Below are 18,253 nucleotides of genomic sequence, written 5' to 3' on the forward strand. Positions count from 1 at the left end.
AAAAAATTTGAGCGCATGGTTTGTTTTTGTTTCTTTTTTATTTGCTGGTAACGTTTTTGATACCTTTTGACGTTATCAAAACGTATTTATCCGAGTTTTCATAAATAAACTCGGTATTACTTTTTGTTTTTAGTTTCTTCTTACTTCAAAGAGGAAACAAGGTAACGAATGTGCAGTTGGTCGTTGCACACTTCGCTGAGGAAATCCAGTGCCGTCTTCTACTGGAGTGTTTACCGTCCTATCCCGCCCATACAACAAAAGTGGTCCCAATGTGGCAACAAATGACATCACAGAAGCTGGAGTGTCATGTTGTTGCCTTTTGCGATCCTGGCGGTTGGCCGTAGAAATGCTTGCGAAAAGCTCGAGCGAACGCGAGTGTCGCTGGCGTCACGGCGTCCCTTTAGGCGTCCCAACTTCGGGCTGCACTAGCTTCCGTGAACTGTCACAGTGGAAAGCGACCTGCAGCAGAACAGGCATCTGCTACATACACCGTAACTGTTGAGACGCCACCAGGGTCGCGACCGGCGACAGCATGACACTTCTACGACGTCATCAGGCAGAAATCGAGAGACCACTTTTTTGACCGCGGTAAACACACCAGTCGGAGACGCATTCCAGGCACCGCAGGCACCATACTGAAGGGTAAACGGTAAACCTTCCCAGTGCTCTGAAGAGTGCATTTGTTTCACAAACGTATAAAATCTTTAACCGAAACGACCGAATCGACGTGTGAAATGTCCGTATGTTCCACCGTGCAAGCCACCTAACGAGTTGTCAAGCTTCCGTGGCGCGTGCTACGAAAAGGCGCCAGGAGTGTAGCGTTTGCTACACTATGATCTATGATCAGCCCTGAAGGAGCTCGCTGTCCCAGACCGCGAGCTCACGATGAGCTTCTACAACGCTTCTGCAACGTGTAGTTAGTTCTGAGCAGTGGTTCTGAGCATGCACTGTGAACTCTGCGCTCAAGTATGGCGCCCACTAAATACCACCTCTGGACAGAAGCTGCGGAATCGGTGGAACGTTTGATGCAAATTACCTGTGGTAAAAAAAAAAAAAATTCTATCAAAGTTCTTTTTTTTTTTTTTTTTTTCGAACGCCGTTTTTTGTGGCTTATGTCGGCTGATAGGTCACACTATCGCTTTTCACTGTCATGAAGCCAACGATCTTTGGCATCTCCCAACGGTCGGGAGGCACTCACTTGATTGAATTACGTTGTAGCGAACGCCCACGTTTCACCGAATCACACCTTAGCGTCGAACGCCGCGAAGCGGCGTTTTCTGGTGGGCCAAATGGGTTCACATTTTTTGTAATGAGCCACCGCAGTTTGTCGCCGCGAAGCGGCGTAAGTGCAGCGCGGCGGTTGGGTTAAAGGGATACTGAACCGAAATCTGGATTCCCCAAAACACGCGGCAAAAGCGTGCAACGGGATGCTACAAACACCAAAACATCACTCATACAGCGATATCTCGAACGGATGACCGTATTTAAAAAAAAAAAAAAAAAAGAAAAGCGCATTTGGCAGGAATGTTGACGTCATGTTTCTCCGAGAAGGAGAGGGAACGGCCTCGCGTCTTCTCCGCCTCACAGCCTTGAGGGAGCAAAGCGAAGAGAGGAGGACACTAGGTATCTTGACGTCACGCGCCTCGTCGGCCTGGTTCAATCTCGACTTCTTTTTCCAAAAATACGGCCGTCCATTTGAAATATCGCCTTACAGTGTTGTAGGGATTGTAGCATACCGCCTACATCTCCAGCATTGTTTTTTTTTTTTTTTTTTTTTTAAATCCTAACTTTGGTTTATTATCCCTTTAACGCGCGCCCCCGTTATTCGCTAAAACGTCGATTCGCTCAAATGTCGCTGTTCGCTAAAACGTATAAAATCCTTAACCGAAACGACCGAGTCGACGTTTGAAATGTCCGTATGTTCCACCGTACAAGCCAAAACGTCATTCGCTCATGTGATATGGACCGCCCAACAGTCACTGAGCTCAACTAAATTTTGCGGTGTTACACGGCACAGGGACACAGCGACGCGTGGCGCGTAGTCACGTAAATTCACGGCGTTGGATTAGCTAGGACGGTTCGTCTATAGGGTGTTTTCACTGACGTAATTTCGTCCACCATTTTGTTGTTGCGATCTGTCTGGCGTGTGCCAAACTCGAGCATTTCAAGGATTTACATGCCTTCTCAAATGTGTAGAGCACCGCTGACATCATTTCAACCGGTTATGATGTAATCCTTCAATGTAGTAAATTTGTTTGAAAAAACAAACTAACAACAAAATGGCGGATTTACGTCATGTGCAAACAACCTATAGACTGCGCTAGGGCCTATCCAAACGTTAAAACGGAGTAGAGTATCCTCATTTGCGTTGAAAAGTGTTAAAGTGTTCGAGGTCTGTTTTCGAGGCGTTTTCCCTTTTTTGAACATGGCGGCCACGATGGCGCGTTGGTACTTCGAAGAAACCGTACAATGTTTTTCTTTTGTTTCTTCTCTCGCAATAATTTACTATTCAGAAGTGCCCCGTGCATTTATTAGTTGAAAGTATTAAGATACGAGCTCACCTGAGTCAAAGGGAAATAAATACTTTTTTTCTCCTCGAGCTATTGTGGCGTTGCGATAGAACAAAAGAATCAAGATGGCGACCCAGAATATCATTTGATTGTTTCATATCTCATTAATGATAGTTGTTTCAACAACAGCTATCAAGAGAGAGCTTTTATTTTTTGTTGCTCAGGTGAATTAAATGTTTTTCATATATGAAATAAAATAAGAAAGTACCATCTAGCTAAAGCTCTGTATTAAATTGTATCGGTGCTCGGTGGCACCCGAAAGAAATGCGACTGACTCCGTGTCACGGCAAACCAAAAAGAAGCTTTATTCCCTCGTGGCCCTGCACAAGTCACGGGCCCCATGGCACGCGCGTGCGTGCCTCGCTTATAGAAAGCGGGAAGTTCAAAAGAGGCTCACGCCACATCTCCCTCTGGGGATAAATAAGATGTTTCGAGTAGTCTGTAGTTATTCACCAAACCGCTGGGGGGCAAACACTTTTCTTCCAGCCTTCGTCACTGCCACGGGAACTCTGCAGTCTTGCGTCGATGACTGAGACTGCGAAGCCTGCTGCAACGTTGGTGGATGCTCTATAACGTCTTCCCCGGGTAAAGCAGGTCCATCAGGAGCGGTCGTGTTGGCTGGCCACAATACCAGCTCGTCGCGTTGACCAGAATAGAGCCGGAATTCTGTTGAGGGCTCTTCGGTTGCGACGGACGTCCCGTCTTGTGGTTCTGACCCAGTAAGACCTTGGCGTGTCCGCTTGACGGAGGACCTCCCCTGGGCACTTGAGGTCCTTCAACCACACAGTCGATCCGGGACTCAGTTTGGGTAGCCGTCGAGCTGCATGTCGGCGGTCGAAGTGGGCCCGTTGGCGCTCTTTGACTTGACGGTTGCGTCTAGTCGCGACGTTGTCACTGACTTGGCCGGGAGTCAGGAGAGCTGGCAACACCGGGATCCGCGTCCGCAGACGTCGCCCCATGAGGAGTTCGGCTGGAGTCCGCCCTGTTGGACCCGGGGTATCCCGGTACGCAAGTAGAGCTAAGTTCGGGTCCTCTGCTTTCTCAAGCAGATTCTTCATGGTCAGTACGGTGCGCTCGGCCTCTCCATTCGCCTGAGGATGACGAGGGCTGCTGGTAGTGTGCTGGAAACTGTAGTTCCGGGCAAACTCTGCGAAAGCATCACAGGAGAACTGTGGTCCATTGTCGCTTACTACCGTTGCAGGTATTCCATGGAGGGCGAATATGCTCTTTAGACGTTCGATGACAGCCTCAGCTTTCGTTGACGATAGATAGGCGATCTCGGAAAAGCGAGACCTGTAGTCAACGCAGAGCAAATACTCCTTGCCTCGTAGATAAAACAAGTCCAGCCCAACCATTTGCCGTGGCAGAGATGGCGTCACCGTTGGCATGAGAGGCTCGGCGTTTTGTTGACGTACCTTCGTGCATACAACCAGGGCCGTACCCAGAAAAAAAATTTCGGGGGGGGGGGGGGGGGGGGGGGGGGGGTTTCGGGGACAACGGCGGCCATTTTGAAAGTGTCTATTGTCTTATTTTCGCCTATGAATCATGTGCATCGGTGTTATATAATGGAGAGTTGCAGCAAACCGGAGAACCGGTCCCGGTTTGGTATCCGGTAGCCGACCGGCACCACTGCGCGTGCGCAGTGGTGGAGATTAAAATCGGCTGGCTGCAAGTGCACCGACCAGGGCCGTACCCAGAAAAAAATTTCGGGGGGGGGGGGGGGGTCAGAACCCCCTATCCCCCCCCCCCCCCCCCCCCCCCCCCCCTGGTTACGGCCCTGCATACAACACAGTTATTGACAACCCTTCTCAGCTCGGACGACACGCCTGGCCACCAGACAGCTACTTTCGCGCGCTGCCTGCACCGTCCAATTCCGTCCAAAGCCTTCGCAGTGGGACAGGCTTCCTCTGTACTGCCAAAAGGGCGACACGTCGAGAGGAAGTCTTGACTTTGATGGCCATCCGTTTATGCAGTACTCCCGAAGCATCTGGCAAACTTTGTCTTTCTCTTGGGCTTCTTTGACTGGATGCAGAGAGCTGCTTCGGAGTCCCATCACTGCTCCAACAGTAAATGACTGAACCTCAGCGCAGGTCAGTGTCTCCGCTGGCTCTTCCTCACCCACCGGAGCCCTTGATAGAGTATCAGCCGACGCGATGCTCTTGCCAGGAACATACTGCATTATGTAGCTGAACCGCATCAGACGCATACGGAAGCGCTGGATACGAGGAGGGAGCACACCCAGTGCCGACTTTCCCAAGAGCGTCAGCAAAGGTTGATGATCGGTCTGGAATGTTGCTGTTAGGCCCCGCAAAAAGTCTTGAAACCGCTCTGCTCCCCAGGTCAAAGCCAATGCCTCTTTTTCCACCTGAGAGTATCGGGTTTCTGTCGGGGTAAGGGACCGTGATCCGAAGGCGACAGCTCTTTCCCTCCCATCCGGCTGGACCTGAAGCATGCTCCTAATCCGTGTGAAGACGCATCCGCCGAGAGTATTGTGGAATACGACGGATTGTAGTGAGCCATGCAACAATCTGAACGAGATCCTTGACGCCTTGCAGAGCGGCTACTTGTGGGGAACCCCAGGTCCACTCCGACGTCTTTCGAAGCAGGTCTCTGAGCGGCGCCGTAATTTGTGCCAAGTTCGGAAGAAATCTTGCCAGATGGTTCGCCATTCCAAGGATCCGACGGACGCCGGCAGGATCCTCTGGAGCCGGAAGATCTCTGATTGCCTTGACCTTTGCTGGGTCCGGTCGAACACCGTGGTGGGGTATGATACATCCAAGGAAGGTAACTTCCCTTGTGCTGAAGACACACTTGGCTTTGTGTGGGGTGACTCCAGTTTGCTCTAGGCGCTTGAGAGTCTTGTGCAGATTTGCATCATTCTCAGCTTGGTCCTTGCCGAAGACAAGTACATCATCCATGAGGTTGAGAACTCCGGGCAGTCCGCTCAAGATCTCCGACATGCGTTTTTGGAAATATTCCGGCGCTGATGTTATCCCAAAAGGTAGTCGTGTGAAGCAAAAACGGCCAATTGGGGTGATGAATGTGGTCAGCTCTTGACACGACCCCCCCTCCTCCCTTCTCGGAGGGCGATTTGACATGGGTGGACCCCCTGGTGCACCCGAAAGAATGGGAGAATAGCATCCTTACAAATTTTCCGCCCCCCCCCCCCTCCCCCCCTCCCCTAAACGGAGTTCTGGATCCGCCCCTGGATGTAGTGGATTTTTATAAATTTGCGCCTATCGCTCTCGTGGTATGGTTTCTCGTCCCACCAAAAGATGGCGCTAGCATTCACGCACCTCCGCAACTCTCTTCTGATCTCCCTATTACAACTTCTGGCGCACGAACCCCGGCGAACCCGACGAAAGAAGATTCTAAATCGACGATCTGCTTTGCCAGACCTTGAAGCGTTCCCTGGCGTAAAATATTCTGGGGCCATGTCGGGCTATCAGCTCGCTGGTTCTCGGTATCTGCTCGTCGGGCGGGGTGGACCCGATATTTGGCGGCCAGCGCCAAGTTGCTCCTCGCCTCTTATCATTTCAAACTCTGGTTCAAGACTTGGAGTTTGGGCATTCCATCGAGCTGTGTTTAGTTTGCGATAGGAAATCGGTTCGGTTTCGTGGTTCATTTCTTCTACCCGTGGCACTCGAAGCAGTTCAAGGTCCGTCTCCCAGGGGAGAGAGAAATGAAGGTTAAATCCGAATACTTGACGAAAGTCCTCTTTTCAAGAAAAACTGTTTACCTAATATTTCGTTATCCGCGTGGGTCTTTTAGAGACATCTTTTTCTCCGTTATCTAATCCCCGAGACACGCAGCGTTTTATTCGCCTGTACACTCTCGCTTCCCGCAATTTTTTTTTCGCGCCTTTTCAGCAAAACGTGTCGTAAAAAAAAGTGCCGCAACAAAGTCCCGTTCACTATCGAATAGAATGAGGTGGGAAAAACGCGTCCCGCCCTAAAAACGCGATCGCCATGGCGGTTTCGGGCATTTGGCAGAGCAGACGAGCAGACGCGACGGATGGCGCGTTTGAAAAAAAAACCGAGGCTCCGTGATTGGCTGCCCCTGGGGCGCCGGTCGTCGCTCATTGGTCGGCCGGGAGGGCGCTGTCCCGCTCTCCCGACTTTTCGGAAACTCGGCGAACTCCCGGACTTGGCGCACAGTTGTGAGAGAAGCGGGAGCCTGGACTGTCAGCCCATCGCAGGAGCGACTTTGGACGACCACCTCCCAAGTTTGCGGGTATGTGGACGCCTTTTGCTCTCGCATGACAATGACGATGCAGTTTCGAGCGTCTGGGCCCTTTTCCGCTTTTGGCTTCGATGACGATGTAGTTTTGCAACTCCTTTTTTTCTTTTTCTTGCGCGCTCGGAATGTTTTTTTTTTTGTTTCTTTCGATGCTGGAAGACGTTTCGTGAAGCGTCCGTCTGCCGTTAAAAGTGTCTGGCAGAAGTTCGTGAACGTGATCCGACATGTCAGCCAGATTGATTTCGTTTTTATTTGTTTACTTTCAAGGTGACAGCTTTCACGCGCGAAGCTCTAAACGTCCAAAATGTCGAGTTTCTTTTTTTTCCCCGCGTGAATGCGCGTGTTGTTCTGGAACCTCGTGTTCTGTTGATATTTGACGAGCGTTCAAATTTCCGGCTTTGTTTTCTGTTGCTCGGTCTGAAAGAATGGTTGGTTGCCAGACAGCTCGCGCTATCATGGAGCATCCCAACGCGTTGCTAACCTCGAGGAGGCGAGAGGACACCTTTTATATTCAAGTGGAACAGATCTCTCGATGCACCAATCATCTATGAACGAGACGAATCTCGCAGGCGCGCAAATGACTCTTTACACTTTTTTTGTTTTGTTTACAAGAACACGAAAATTATGTACCGTGTCATCCTCAAAAAAAAAAAAAAAAAAAAAAAAAAAAAAGATTAGTAGGCTTGACCGAGGTTGTGGTATCAGCGACATTCATCCCTTTCCTTTCTTTTTTTTTTTTTCTTTCCCGCGTATGCCTAGGCATTAGTGATTAGGGGACGCTACGAGCTATCCTAGCCAATCCCGCTTTGTGGACCTAGTCCGTGATACGCTTTCAGGGCGTCGCTGACAAACATAACCACGCTTCGCAGCAGGGCGTCGCTATGGTCCAAGGTCAAGTGAGCGCTCCACGCCCTTGGGTTGGCTCCGATGGCTCGTAGCATCCGCTGCTCACCCATGCTCTCGCAGACAATCTCTTAAAGTCGAGCCGATAAAGAATACGAAACAATTTACGAAAAACGTTTATGTCCGGCCTTGGCGTTTGAGTCGACGAATGCGGACAGTAGCTTACGCCCAACAGCTTCTTCGGACCAAAAACAACTGGAGAACGCGCGAAAAAAATAAATGCGCATATTTTATAAATTTGTTTTCGGACTTTTGTCTTTATGTCCACGTCCATCTCGGAAACCCTTTTGCGCACACACGCGCGAAACAAAAAAAAAAAAAAAAAAAACAGTGGGGAAAGTTCCGCCTCGGGTAGCAGAGCTGCCCTGTCGCATTCCGGCCTTTTCCGCCTACTGGAACACCCAAACGCCGTGTCATCCCAACTCTTCGTCATTTCGTCTTTTTTTCATCGCGAGAAGCCCAGTGTTGAGCGGAAGCGACGAAGCGGAGGGCAATTATTTTGCCCAGCGCTTTTCGAAGGCGAGTCGGCAACAACCGGGTTGCTGTGCCATAAAGCGGCGCATCATTTTTCCACAAAGCGGAGCGCGACAGCGGAGGAGGGGCGGGAGCGTCGCCCTGCCTGCCACCGGACGACAGGAACACAATGGGCGATGGGGAACAAGCGAGCCGATTACGGGCTTCACCTGGCAAAGGGCGAACGCTCCGAGCCTCCCGGCGAGCCAGTCGCAGCGGCGCAACGGGGCACGTGACAGCTCTCCGCGGGAGGGCTGCGCTCGGACGCCAAGTTGTCACGTGCCTCGCTTCTGTCCTCCGATTGGCTGGCTGGGGGCGGCTGCCCTTTGCCAGCTGGCGGTGAGGCTAGCGGAGAGGAGGAGGTTGGGCGTCCATCCTGGGAGAAGGAGGGAGTCTTCCCCGGCATTGACCCCCCCTGCTCTACGTAAGCCGAGTGGCCGGCGGGGGAATTTTTCTTTCGCTCCGTTTGCGGTGGTCCACGATTTTCCCAAGTAGCTGCTCACGAGTGTCAAAGAAATATACGGAGAGAAAATGACGGCGGCTTAGGAAGAAGAAAAACGTCTCCGAATAATGGGAATCGCAGGCTGGAGAGCGTGTGGGCTGCGGTTGTTTGGAACCCGCTGCAGCCACAGCACGGCCTAAAGACGAGGTGTGGATCCCAAGCGGCAAAGAGGCGAGTGTCGTCGCAAGCCGCCGGCTCTGGTCATTCTATGTTTCGATGGTAGATGTCAGAGAGCGTACATGGTGACGGACAGGCGATTCGGGCCAGTACCTTTCCAACTGTCCTAGAGACCGACCGTCCTCCCGACAAAATCTGACAGGGGTCAGGGTCGCCAAGAAATGCCTCACATTTACTAATGATTGACTAAACTTTGATATATGCGCTAGTAAGTCTTTTATTTACAACGTGCTCACTTACCAGTTTGCTTCGCTTTTCGTGCGGTTCCCTGAGTTGTTCTGCTTTTATTTTCTACAAAAAAACAAAACAACAACATGAAAATAGTCGGCAGAGCCCCTGGTTGGTAGGAAAACCCCGACTCCTGAAGAGAGTGATGGCCCCTCCTAGTCCTCATGGCGAAAATGGTCACCGTACGGCCGATCCGATTTCCCCGGCGATCCGAGAGGACGCGCGAGACGGATCCACACACTTGGATCCGTCTCAAGGCAGACACTTTGGACGCGGCAGCAGCCTTAGACCAATCCGAAGCCACGAAAGAAGGGTCACGTGGTCGCTCGCACCACTCGGGGATGCGTATCCGGCGGTGCTGGTAACCTATAGACGCTTTGCAGCAGCTGTGCATGGACGCCGCCATAACTGACCTTCAGTTTTTGTTTCCTCTTATTCCGTTTATTTCACTTCATCATTGCCATAGCAGGCCAGGTTATATCCATATTAGATTCAACTGTGTCCTTTCCTAAAGCATCGGCCTTTGTAGAGGATCGTCAACTACCGTTTCAGTTGCTCGGCATCTCGGTAAGACAAGAGAAGGTCAGCAATGGCGGCTGTAATTTGGCGCGTGTGCAAAGCGTCTATACTTCGTCTCACCCTACGATGGACTAAAGGCAGAAGCTACGGACCGCCAGATCCAATCACGAGCCGCTTACAAGTTGCGTGGTATTTCGCTTCGATGCGCGTATCGGCACCCGCGTCTCGAATCACTAATGGGGAGGGACGGGCGGTAGTTTGGATTGAACAGCACTGGGTGACTCAACAATTTTACATTGCAAAGAAAGCTATGTCATACAGGCTCTTTGCAGTGTCGAAGCTATAAAATGATGCAGCGCTTTTGGACTCGGAGGATCATTCGTTCACCCCTAAACAATGCTAAGCGTGTCATATTTCAGCTTGAAACTTGATTGGACCTTGCGGCCCGTGGCTTTGGCCTTTAGTCCATCGTAGGATGAGGCGAAGTATAGCGAGAATGTCGCTAAATTCAGCTGATATCCTGTGGAAGCAGGTTCTGAAACCCCCAGACTGCAGTTTTCAGGAGCATGCTTAGACAGGCTTGCAGATCATCGTCGTCATTTGTCAACGGCCAAGCAAAATTTCCTAAGGAACCGGAAGTCGCCAAACGCCGGGGTCTTAGCGACATTTGCGAAACTTAGAGAAATTTCGGTTGCGAAAGCTGCGTAAAGCGGTATTTGCTAAGAAGGCTCATAAACGCATAATCCTCGTCTTCAGAAGAAAAAAAAAAAAGGAAAATAGGTCAGTGGGATAGCTCTTCGGCGCCTTTCGGTGGACAACCTTCACCTTGTTTCTCTCCAGTGGAAAGGGAAGAAGAAACAAAAAAATGCAGACAGTTGTCGCTTTTGAGAGTGGTGCAAGGGAACGTTGGTTGACGCGAAGACGAAAACATTCTCAAACCCCGAACCACTTAGCACTTCCTTTTTCCGGGATTATCTAAGAGTTACGAAACGCTCCTTCGTGACCATCGAAAAAAAAAAAATCTGGGCGTTTTGAAGGGAGCAGCTTTATTCGACGAGGATGAAGCAGGCATCGCTCTACTGAGGATGCAGGTGTTTACAGAAGGGGTATGCCGTCGACGGCAGCATTGTGCTGTTTTGTTCCTGGACCAGGATCTTATCGCCGACGCCTCGAGTCACTCAAAGTCAACGTTTCTAAACACACCCAGTTGGGAAACTCACCGTTGAAACCCGGACCGCTCGCGCCCACCGAGGCCAAACTAGATACGACAACAGCGCCGTCCTTTAGCTACGAGTCAAAACATCAAAGTCGATTTAGGCAGCTTCTGCGAAATGGCAGTGCGAGATAGCGACACCGGCCCTGCGCGACTCAGACCTCAACTAGAGTCAGGGTATCGAAACTACCAGGCTCGTTGGCGCCAAGATGGCGGCTTAATTATTTGTTACTGTGGTCACTATGGGCGTTTAGAAAGCGTTTTTTCCGTATAAACAAACGAAAAAAGCTCTTTCTGTGTGAAATTTTATTGGGGATTAGTACAGAATGACAGGCGAGTAATGTTTTCTAAAAGCTTTAGTTGACAAGGTTTTGCGGCACAATTAATATTGTTTTTATACAACCGTGTCTCACCGGTGATTTCAGGTAGCGCGTCCCGACCTGGGCGCGTCCGCTTAGGTGAGGGAGGTTAGCATCCCTGAGACCACAGCGTACGTGTTTCGGCGCCGAGAGGGCCGATCAAAGCCCAAATAGAAGAGTCAGGGCAAACTATCGAACGCGATACTCGCAAGCTAATCCGTGCAGCCGTGCAGTTACCGGAGTGGCCAGTAAGAAATGCCTGCGCGGCTACTTACCCGCAAAGCACTCGAAGAGCCAATCTCTGCGATCTAGGAAATCAGCGAATGACGAGGCGGAACATCCGTTGAGACCTAAAAATGAGGTCTGCGCTGTGGCATTACGCAATGCAAAGCATCATTCGCTGAGCTCATTTCGTAGATCGCAGAGATTGGCTCTTCGATTGTTTTGCGGGTAAGTGTACGCGCAGGCCTTTCTTAGGGTGTAGGGTGCACACCCGCAGTGATGGAAGTGCCGCGCCAAATTGCGCCACGGACCAAAGTCTGCTACGTCTTACGCCAAAATATCATTTTGGCTCGGAATTGCGTTACACGTGAGTCGAGATAGGCTCGAACCGAGCGAAACAATAACGATATTTTATTATCGGTTGACCCTGAGAAGAAAAAAAAAATAGATGGTGCTACGGAGAATTTAGTTGACCCTAATATTCGGAGAAGTCGAAGGACAGGAAACAAGTACAAATATCTATTTCACAGCGTTTCCACTCCCAGCGTAGCTCGTTTCATGCGAGGTCGGGTAGGAGTCGAACTCTCCAAAGCCTTTTTGACGAACAGGCATGCGAAAAGCTCGAGGGACGGGACATTCGCTTCGCTCGATTGCTTTAGCCGATGATGGAAGAGCACGCAAACAAGGATGACAAATGCTACGACGTCGCGCTTCTGACGGCGGTGCCAGAAGCTAAAAGTCGCGAGAAAAAGAAAAGGGCGATATAGCGGCATATTTACTACTCTGATAAGGCACAACGAGAGTCCTTTAAGCGCGAAACACATGTACGACGAAACCGTCCGATCCGACGTCCGACCGCGCAATACGACGGTCGGAGGCGAGGGTTTTCGTAGCATCGGAGAGTGTTGAAAACCCTCGCCTCCGACCGTCGTACTGCGCGGTCGGACGTCGGATCGGACGGTTTCGTCGTACATGTGTTTCGCGCTTTTGACTGTCGTGTCAGCCACTTGCGCCGCTGGCGTCCACCTTCTCAGCCTGTGAGCAGCGCGCGTCGAGCTTCGCCGCTTTGCACCGGGGTGCTAGGGAGAAGCGGCTGACACGGGGGCAGCGCGCGGGTTAGAGCGGTAGGTTCCGAACTTGGGGAATATTACGAGTCGACCGAGCGGAGCAACTATTAATAAATTTATACCGAAGGAACACAAATATTCATACATGCCTGGAAGATTTTTCCAAGTTCATTCCCATGCCAAGGTTCAACTGCCTCCCTGTTCTTCTTTTTCATTGGCTATAAGAACTAAAAAAAACTTTTGGCCAATTACGGTCCTCATTATTTAATTTACATTGGATTGAACCTGTCATACTGTCAGGTGGTGCAGGCAGAGAGGAACAGCTTATTCCCTTTATTTTTACCTCTCACTTAGAAGTTGGAATTGTGAGTTAACCTCTTATATATATATATATATATATAAAGAGAGAACAAAAAAAAAACACGTTGTGCCCGTTTAGAAAGAGGAATAAAATGTGGGTTTATATTTTCCTGAATACGGTATAGTCCAGGTAGTCTCCGCGCGACAGTCGATCGAAAGAGCAGCGATTTTTAACTCATCTCTGGTTCCGACGTGTCTTCGAAGCATCGTCACTTTTAAAGCGCGAGAGTAGGTTTTCATAGTATTTAGGAGTTGTTTTTGCGAGTGTAACTGGAGTGTCGACGTCTTAGGACTCGCTCCGCAGCAGCGCCTCCGGTCCTACGCCGTCGCAAGAGGCTTAAGAACGGGCCTTGTCTCTGTCAGTCCTACTCCGCCGCAAGTGTGTGACCGGCGCTTTATAGACACTCCGACAGACTTGTTATGCGCCAGGCGTACAGTATGCGGAAGACTGCCTCATGGTGGCATTCCGTTAGCTCTCGTAACGATCTCTAGCGGGTTGCGACGTTCTACTAAAACTTGAAATCGCTTTACATGTACCGGACGTTGTAGCGGATTGCAAATGTTGTGCCGAAAGTCACTCAACCGGTCTACTACTCTATAACTCTCTATTTCGACGTTCTAACGTGCTTTTGGTAAATACCAATACACTGCGTGAATTTTCTCCCGAAGCGCTTATATCGGGGAAAAAAACGCGCCGAAATGGAGCTGTTCTCGAATCGAAAGAAGCTAGTGTATCTGTTTTGAATTGATTTGGAACACTGGCCGCACTGCACCGTGGCTTTGTTCGGGAACCTCTCCTGGCGTCGGTACCGTTTTCCAAGTGTTCGGCGCCACTCTCGAGGAGTCCCGTTTTCTTCGACATAGGGCCCCAGAAACGCCCGTCAAAGACTCCGATTGTGGTTCTCGATGACGCTCAGCGAGTGTCTAATTGGAACCATGTGTTTACTTTCAGTAATTAAAAAGCGAATGAACAAATTTTGGCTAATTACCCCGCGCGATGATTAGACCCCTATCGTTGGCCCGATGCATAGAAAATGTGCATAAAGCGTAGAATTTTGTCTTCCCCATTTGACCAAACGAATAAACACCTTTATGGGTAAAAAGGCGGAATATATATATGTATTATTAGCTCATGCGGCGGTGGACAAAGCACGAAGCGGGACTCGAGCAGTCGGTGACCGGCCGTAACGAGCGCATTTCCGGGCCTACAACATGGTTGTTGGGAAACATGGAAGCATGTTAGCGGCGCGACAGGCGGGTCAGTCCGGCTCAGTCGAAGAAACGACCGCCCTTTGTTTTCCCGCCGGAGTCCGGCTTTCGGAGAACGGACGGAGCGCCGACCATTTGGGTAAGGCGGATCTGGCCGCGGGGCTGATGACACAGCAGAGCGCAAACATGGCGGCCTGAGCATACGAGATCGAGCTGGGGCCACTCCATTAGGCGGATGCAGCCAAGCGGCAAGCGGAAGTCTGGTAGCTTTGTGCTTTGCCGCGGCGTCTCTGTTCTATTTCCGGTGAATGGCCTTCGACGGCAGCGTGTCTCGCTCCCCGCCTCTGCTTGACACGCGCTGCCCGTGCTTCGAGCATTGGCTCGCCCGCAGCCCGCTCGGCGAAAGCTCGTATGCTTCTTTCGCAGGGGTTCTGGTGACGTCAGAGAGACGCCGAGCTTTGATTGGCTCTGATCGAAGGGTGTAGAGCTCAAGGCAGCTTGCTTTCAGGTCTCCCCACTAGCCTCTGAGCCAATCAGAGTTCGGCGTCTCTCTGACGTGACCACGACCCGTGCGAAAGCAGACGAGCTTTCGCCGAGCGGGCTCCGGGCGAGCCAATGCTCGAAGCACGGGCAGCGCGTGTCAAGCGTCGTCGGCGGCTTGCAGCGTCTCAAGCAAGCGGTGACGCCTGCCGCTTTTTTTTTGTTTCGTCGAGCTTAATAATAATAATAATAAGAATATCTTTATTTCCATCAATCTCGATGGAGGAGCCCGAGGAAAAGAAGGCTTCAGCGCCAAGTTGTCGCTTGGTCGGGGAGCGAGGATGTCATGCCCAGGTCCTGTCCTCTAGGAAGGCTCTACGCACCTGTAATGATAATAGAGAGTTTTAGTATCGGGTATCTCAAGTAGCGGACGAGCTATTTTCATCGACCGCAAAATTCGGTTTCTTCACCCATCGCGCTACGATTTTGTGCAGCGTTGCCCACAGATGGAGCATTTTTTAAAATAAAATTTGCAAAGAGCGACCTTACCTGAGGAAAAAGAAAAAAAGGCTTAGCTCCTATGGAAACGCAGCGAAGCCACCGACCGGTCTTCAAACAATAGAGCGCCGTATTGTTTGAAGGCCGGTGGCTTTGCTGCATTTCTATAGAAGTTAAGCCATTTTCATTTTTTCTTTTTTCCTCAGGTAAGTTCGCTCTTTGCAGGTTTTATATTAAAAAAAATGCACCACCTGTGGGCAATGCTTCACAAAACCGAATCTTGCGGTCGATTTCAAGAGCCCGGCCGCTACTTGAGGCACCCGGTATGATCCTCTTGGCTTTCCTGCTACGCCAAACGCTAGAGCGAAGTTGCTACCGCGCATGCGCGCAGCTAACGGAAACATTGCGGAGCTACGGAAGCATGCGGATGCGCGAGAAGCCTTATGGCGCGTTCACATTGGAAGCTGATCCGCGCGTTCTGAACCGCAAAGCGGCTAGGATCGAGCGGTTGGAGCGCGTTTTTGCCAACCGCTTCGGGACCGATTTCTCCCAACCGCTTTCACGAACCGCAAAGCGGCAACCAATCACAACGAGACGCTGACGTGACGTCAGTGACTTTCGGAACAAGATGGCACCTGTCGCTGGTGAGGCGCCCAAGGCGCTGTAGTCCTAGCGCTGTAGTCTTAGCTTTCGACAAATCAACGGAGAAACTTCATATTCACGTCTGTCACTTGAATCCGCCGCGAAAAGAATTGACTCGTAAATTTAACGCGCTTCGCACCGATGATTTGGTTCGGGTAAGAGTTTGTTTATTATTCCGGGTGCCACAAGCCCAAGCTCCGTGCCTTGTTAGTCTCTGCCCGTAGAACGTCGGAACCAGCCCCTGATCGACCGAAATGTCAGCTTTTCTACCCACTAGTATAGTCGCATGAACTATTGAAAGCTTTCGAAACCGTGCATGACTACCACGAAGGCCGATAGGGACGTCGTGAGCTTGATTGCGTAGCCAACGTACTACCGCGGAGGGGGCAGGGTACCTGCGCTAGCTCGACCTGTAGCGTTTGCTACTAATAAAATAAATAAGGGGAACCTACTCAAGGAATAAAGTGTACGTACCAGACAATGCAGAGGTAATCCATACGGCGTTTATTTGAGCTTAATGTCAAACAAACAGTAGACTCGATCGACGAGCGAGTGAAGAGAAGGAGAGTCCGCTACCAACGAAGCCACGACCGGCTAGCACCGAACACATTTCCCCGCACCACGGTCCAGCCCACCGCCCACAACTTCGAAAATGATAAGGGCGAACAACAACGAGGGGGGAAAACTGGCCCTCTATCCCGAAAACAAGGTCAGCTATTCATGCGGGAAGGGTCCACTCCGAAGAAAAGGTCGGGGGCATCCTGTTCTGAGTCAGCAAGGCGCGCCTAGCTGGGCTTTGCTTGTGGGCGAAGTCGAGGGAATCACAGGCGAGTTTGGCGGGTCCATGTTTCTTTTTTCGCTGCCTGAACTCGTGATGCGCACGAACATCCCGGAGAAAAATATTCCGAGTGCCAAAAAAGCAAAAGTTTGGCTTTGGATCTTGAATTAAAGTGGATTGTGGATTGTAAAACAGGGTTGCCAAACGCAAGTCTCGGCGATCACGCGTGATCGCCGAGAAACCGCCAACCGCCTCTCGGTGTGTCAGAACGGGGTCGCTCGCGAGCCGCATCCGCGAACGCGGATCCGCGTCCAGTGTGAATGCGCCATTAGCGCGGACTGCTAGCGTGGGTCTCGCGAGAACGAGTCTTTGCGAGATTAGGGAGAGGCCAGGGAATAGGGAATTGTAGTAGACCGTTTTTCTCCTCCGCTACGGTATCCCCGAAGAAAACGCCGCAGCTGCGCATGCGCACCGCCAGCCTTGTCTGCATAGTTCAAGGTCTTGTGGCGGATTACAGAGCGCTATCCGGCTGCTTAGCGGGCAGCGGAAACGGTCTGCTACAACTCCCCAATGTCCGCCACGCCGCGTGTGCTCGCTTCTACCGCTTCGCGACTACGGTTCTTCGTGGCGGATGGTATACCGGCAATGGCGCTGCGAGAGGTAGCCGCGACAAGTCCGTTCCAAGAACGCGACAGGTGACGATTTATCACGGACATGCGTCCATGGAAAAAGGCTTCGTCGATCTGTCCTGTGCGCAAAAGATCTGTCTTCTTCCGCGGTGACTTGAGTCGCGAGGACAGAGCCAACCTAAGAAGCGAGAGAGCAAGCGGATCCGAAAGATTTTCGCGGCGTTTAGTTTGTGGTGAACGGTGAAAAAAAAAAGTGCACAATCACAGAGACATAAGAACTACGGCTGTTGTTGTTCCCGACAGCTGTTCCTTGACGTCTTGATGCTTGATGCATATCGGATCGGAATGGCCGGCTTGGCCGCAACTACAAACACATTAATCATTTGGTTATAAAAGACGCAAAGGTGAACATATTACTCACTTATAAATAAATACTATTTTTTGAAAGTGGCGTTAAAACTAAATTACTAAGAATTTAAGAGTCGCTAGCGGCGCCGCGTTAGCTCTTGTACGCTGTAATCTGTAGCGGGTTGCGAACGTTCTACTAAATCCTGAAAGCGAGGCTCCGCTACGATATATATAACGGAGGTCGTAGCGGATTGCGGATAGCGTAGCGGGAGAGAGTTAGCTAATACTCTAAAATGAACGGTATTTTTTTATCGTCGCACCCGGGCAACACACGCGCGGAGACCGCGTTTCTTCCTCCGCTAAGCCGTCTGTAACGAAGCAGCCGCTACTGGGCCGGCGCGCCGATGGCCTCGACTGTAGAGTTCCGGCTAGCGTGGCTGGTTGCGGAGAGCGTGGCGGGACAGCGAAAACGATCTACGAAAACTCGTGGCTCGCACGGGACGTCGTTGTACCGTGGTCATCCCTATACTTCGTTTCAGCATCGGTCCGAGCGCGGCCGATGTTGTGAGCCGAAGGGCCAATCAAACAGCGCAAAAAACGCAGCGTCATGGCGTGCTCTCTGTGCCTGATAGGACTAGCCGGCGGAGGAGCACGCACAGAGACACGGCGAATACCGGCTAGTCTTATCATCTGCAGAGAGCTCGCCATGACGCTGTGCCTTTTTCGCTGTTTGATTGGCAATTCGGCTCATTACATCGGCCGCTCTCGGACCGATGCTGTTCTTGCCGAGGAAACGT

At 51.1% G+C, this 18,253-nt stretch overlaps 1 protein-coding gene across 1 annotated transcript in view; it reads left to right on the forward strand.

Moving 5' to 3' along the window:
- The first annotated feature begins 6,569 nt into the window (after positions 1 to 6,569).
- LOC8053244 (caveolin-1) overlaps positions 6,570 to 18,253 on the forward strand; it is a 100,696-nt gene continuing 89,012 nt past the window's right edge. The window contains exon 1 of the mRNA XM_029985142.3: positions 6,570 to 6,803. Within this exon, the coding sequence (XP_029841002.2) occupies positions 6,585 to 6,803 (219 nt within the window). The 5' untranslated portion in view covers positions 6,570 to 6,584. The remainder of the gene's footprint in view (positions 6,804 to 18,253) is intronic.

The sequence above is a fragment of the Ixodes scapularis genome, unplaced genomic scaffold (genome assembly GCF_016920785.2).
Source record: "Ixodes scapularis isolate PalLabHiFi unplaced genomic scaffold, ASM1692078v2 PGA_scaffold8__174_contigs__length_109621045, whole genome shotgun sequence".
Classification (NCBI taxonomy): domain Eukaryota; kingdom Metazoa; phylum Arthropoda; class Arachnida; order Ixodida; family Ixodidae; genus Ixodes; species Ixodes scapularis.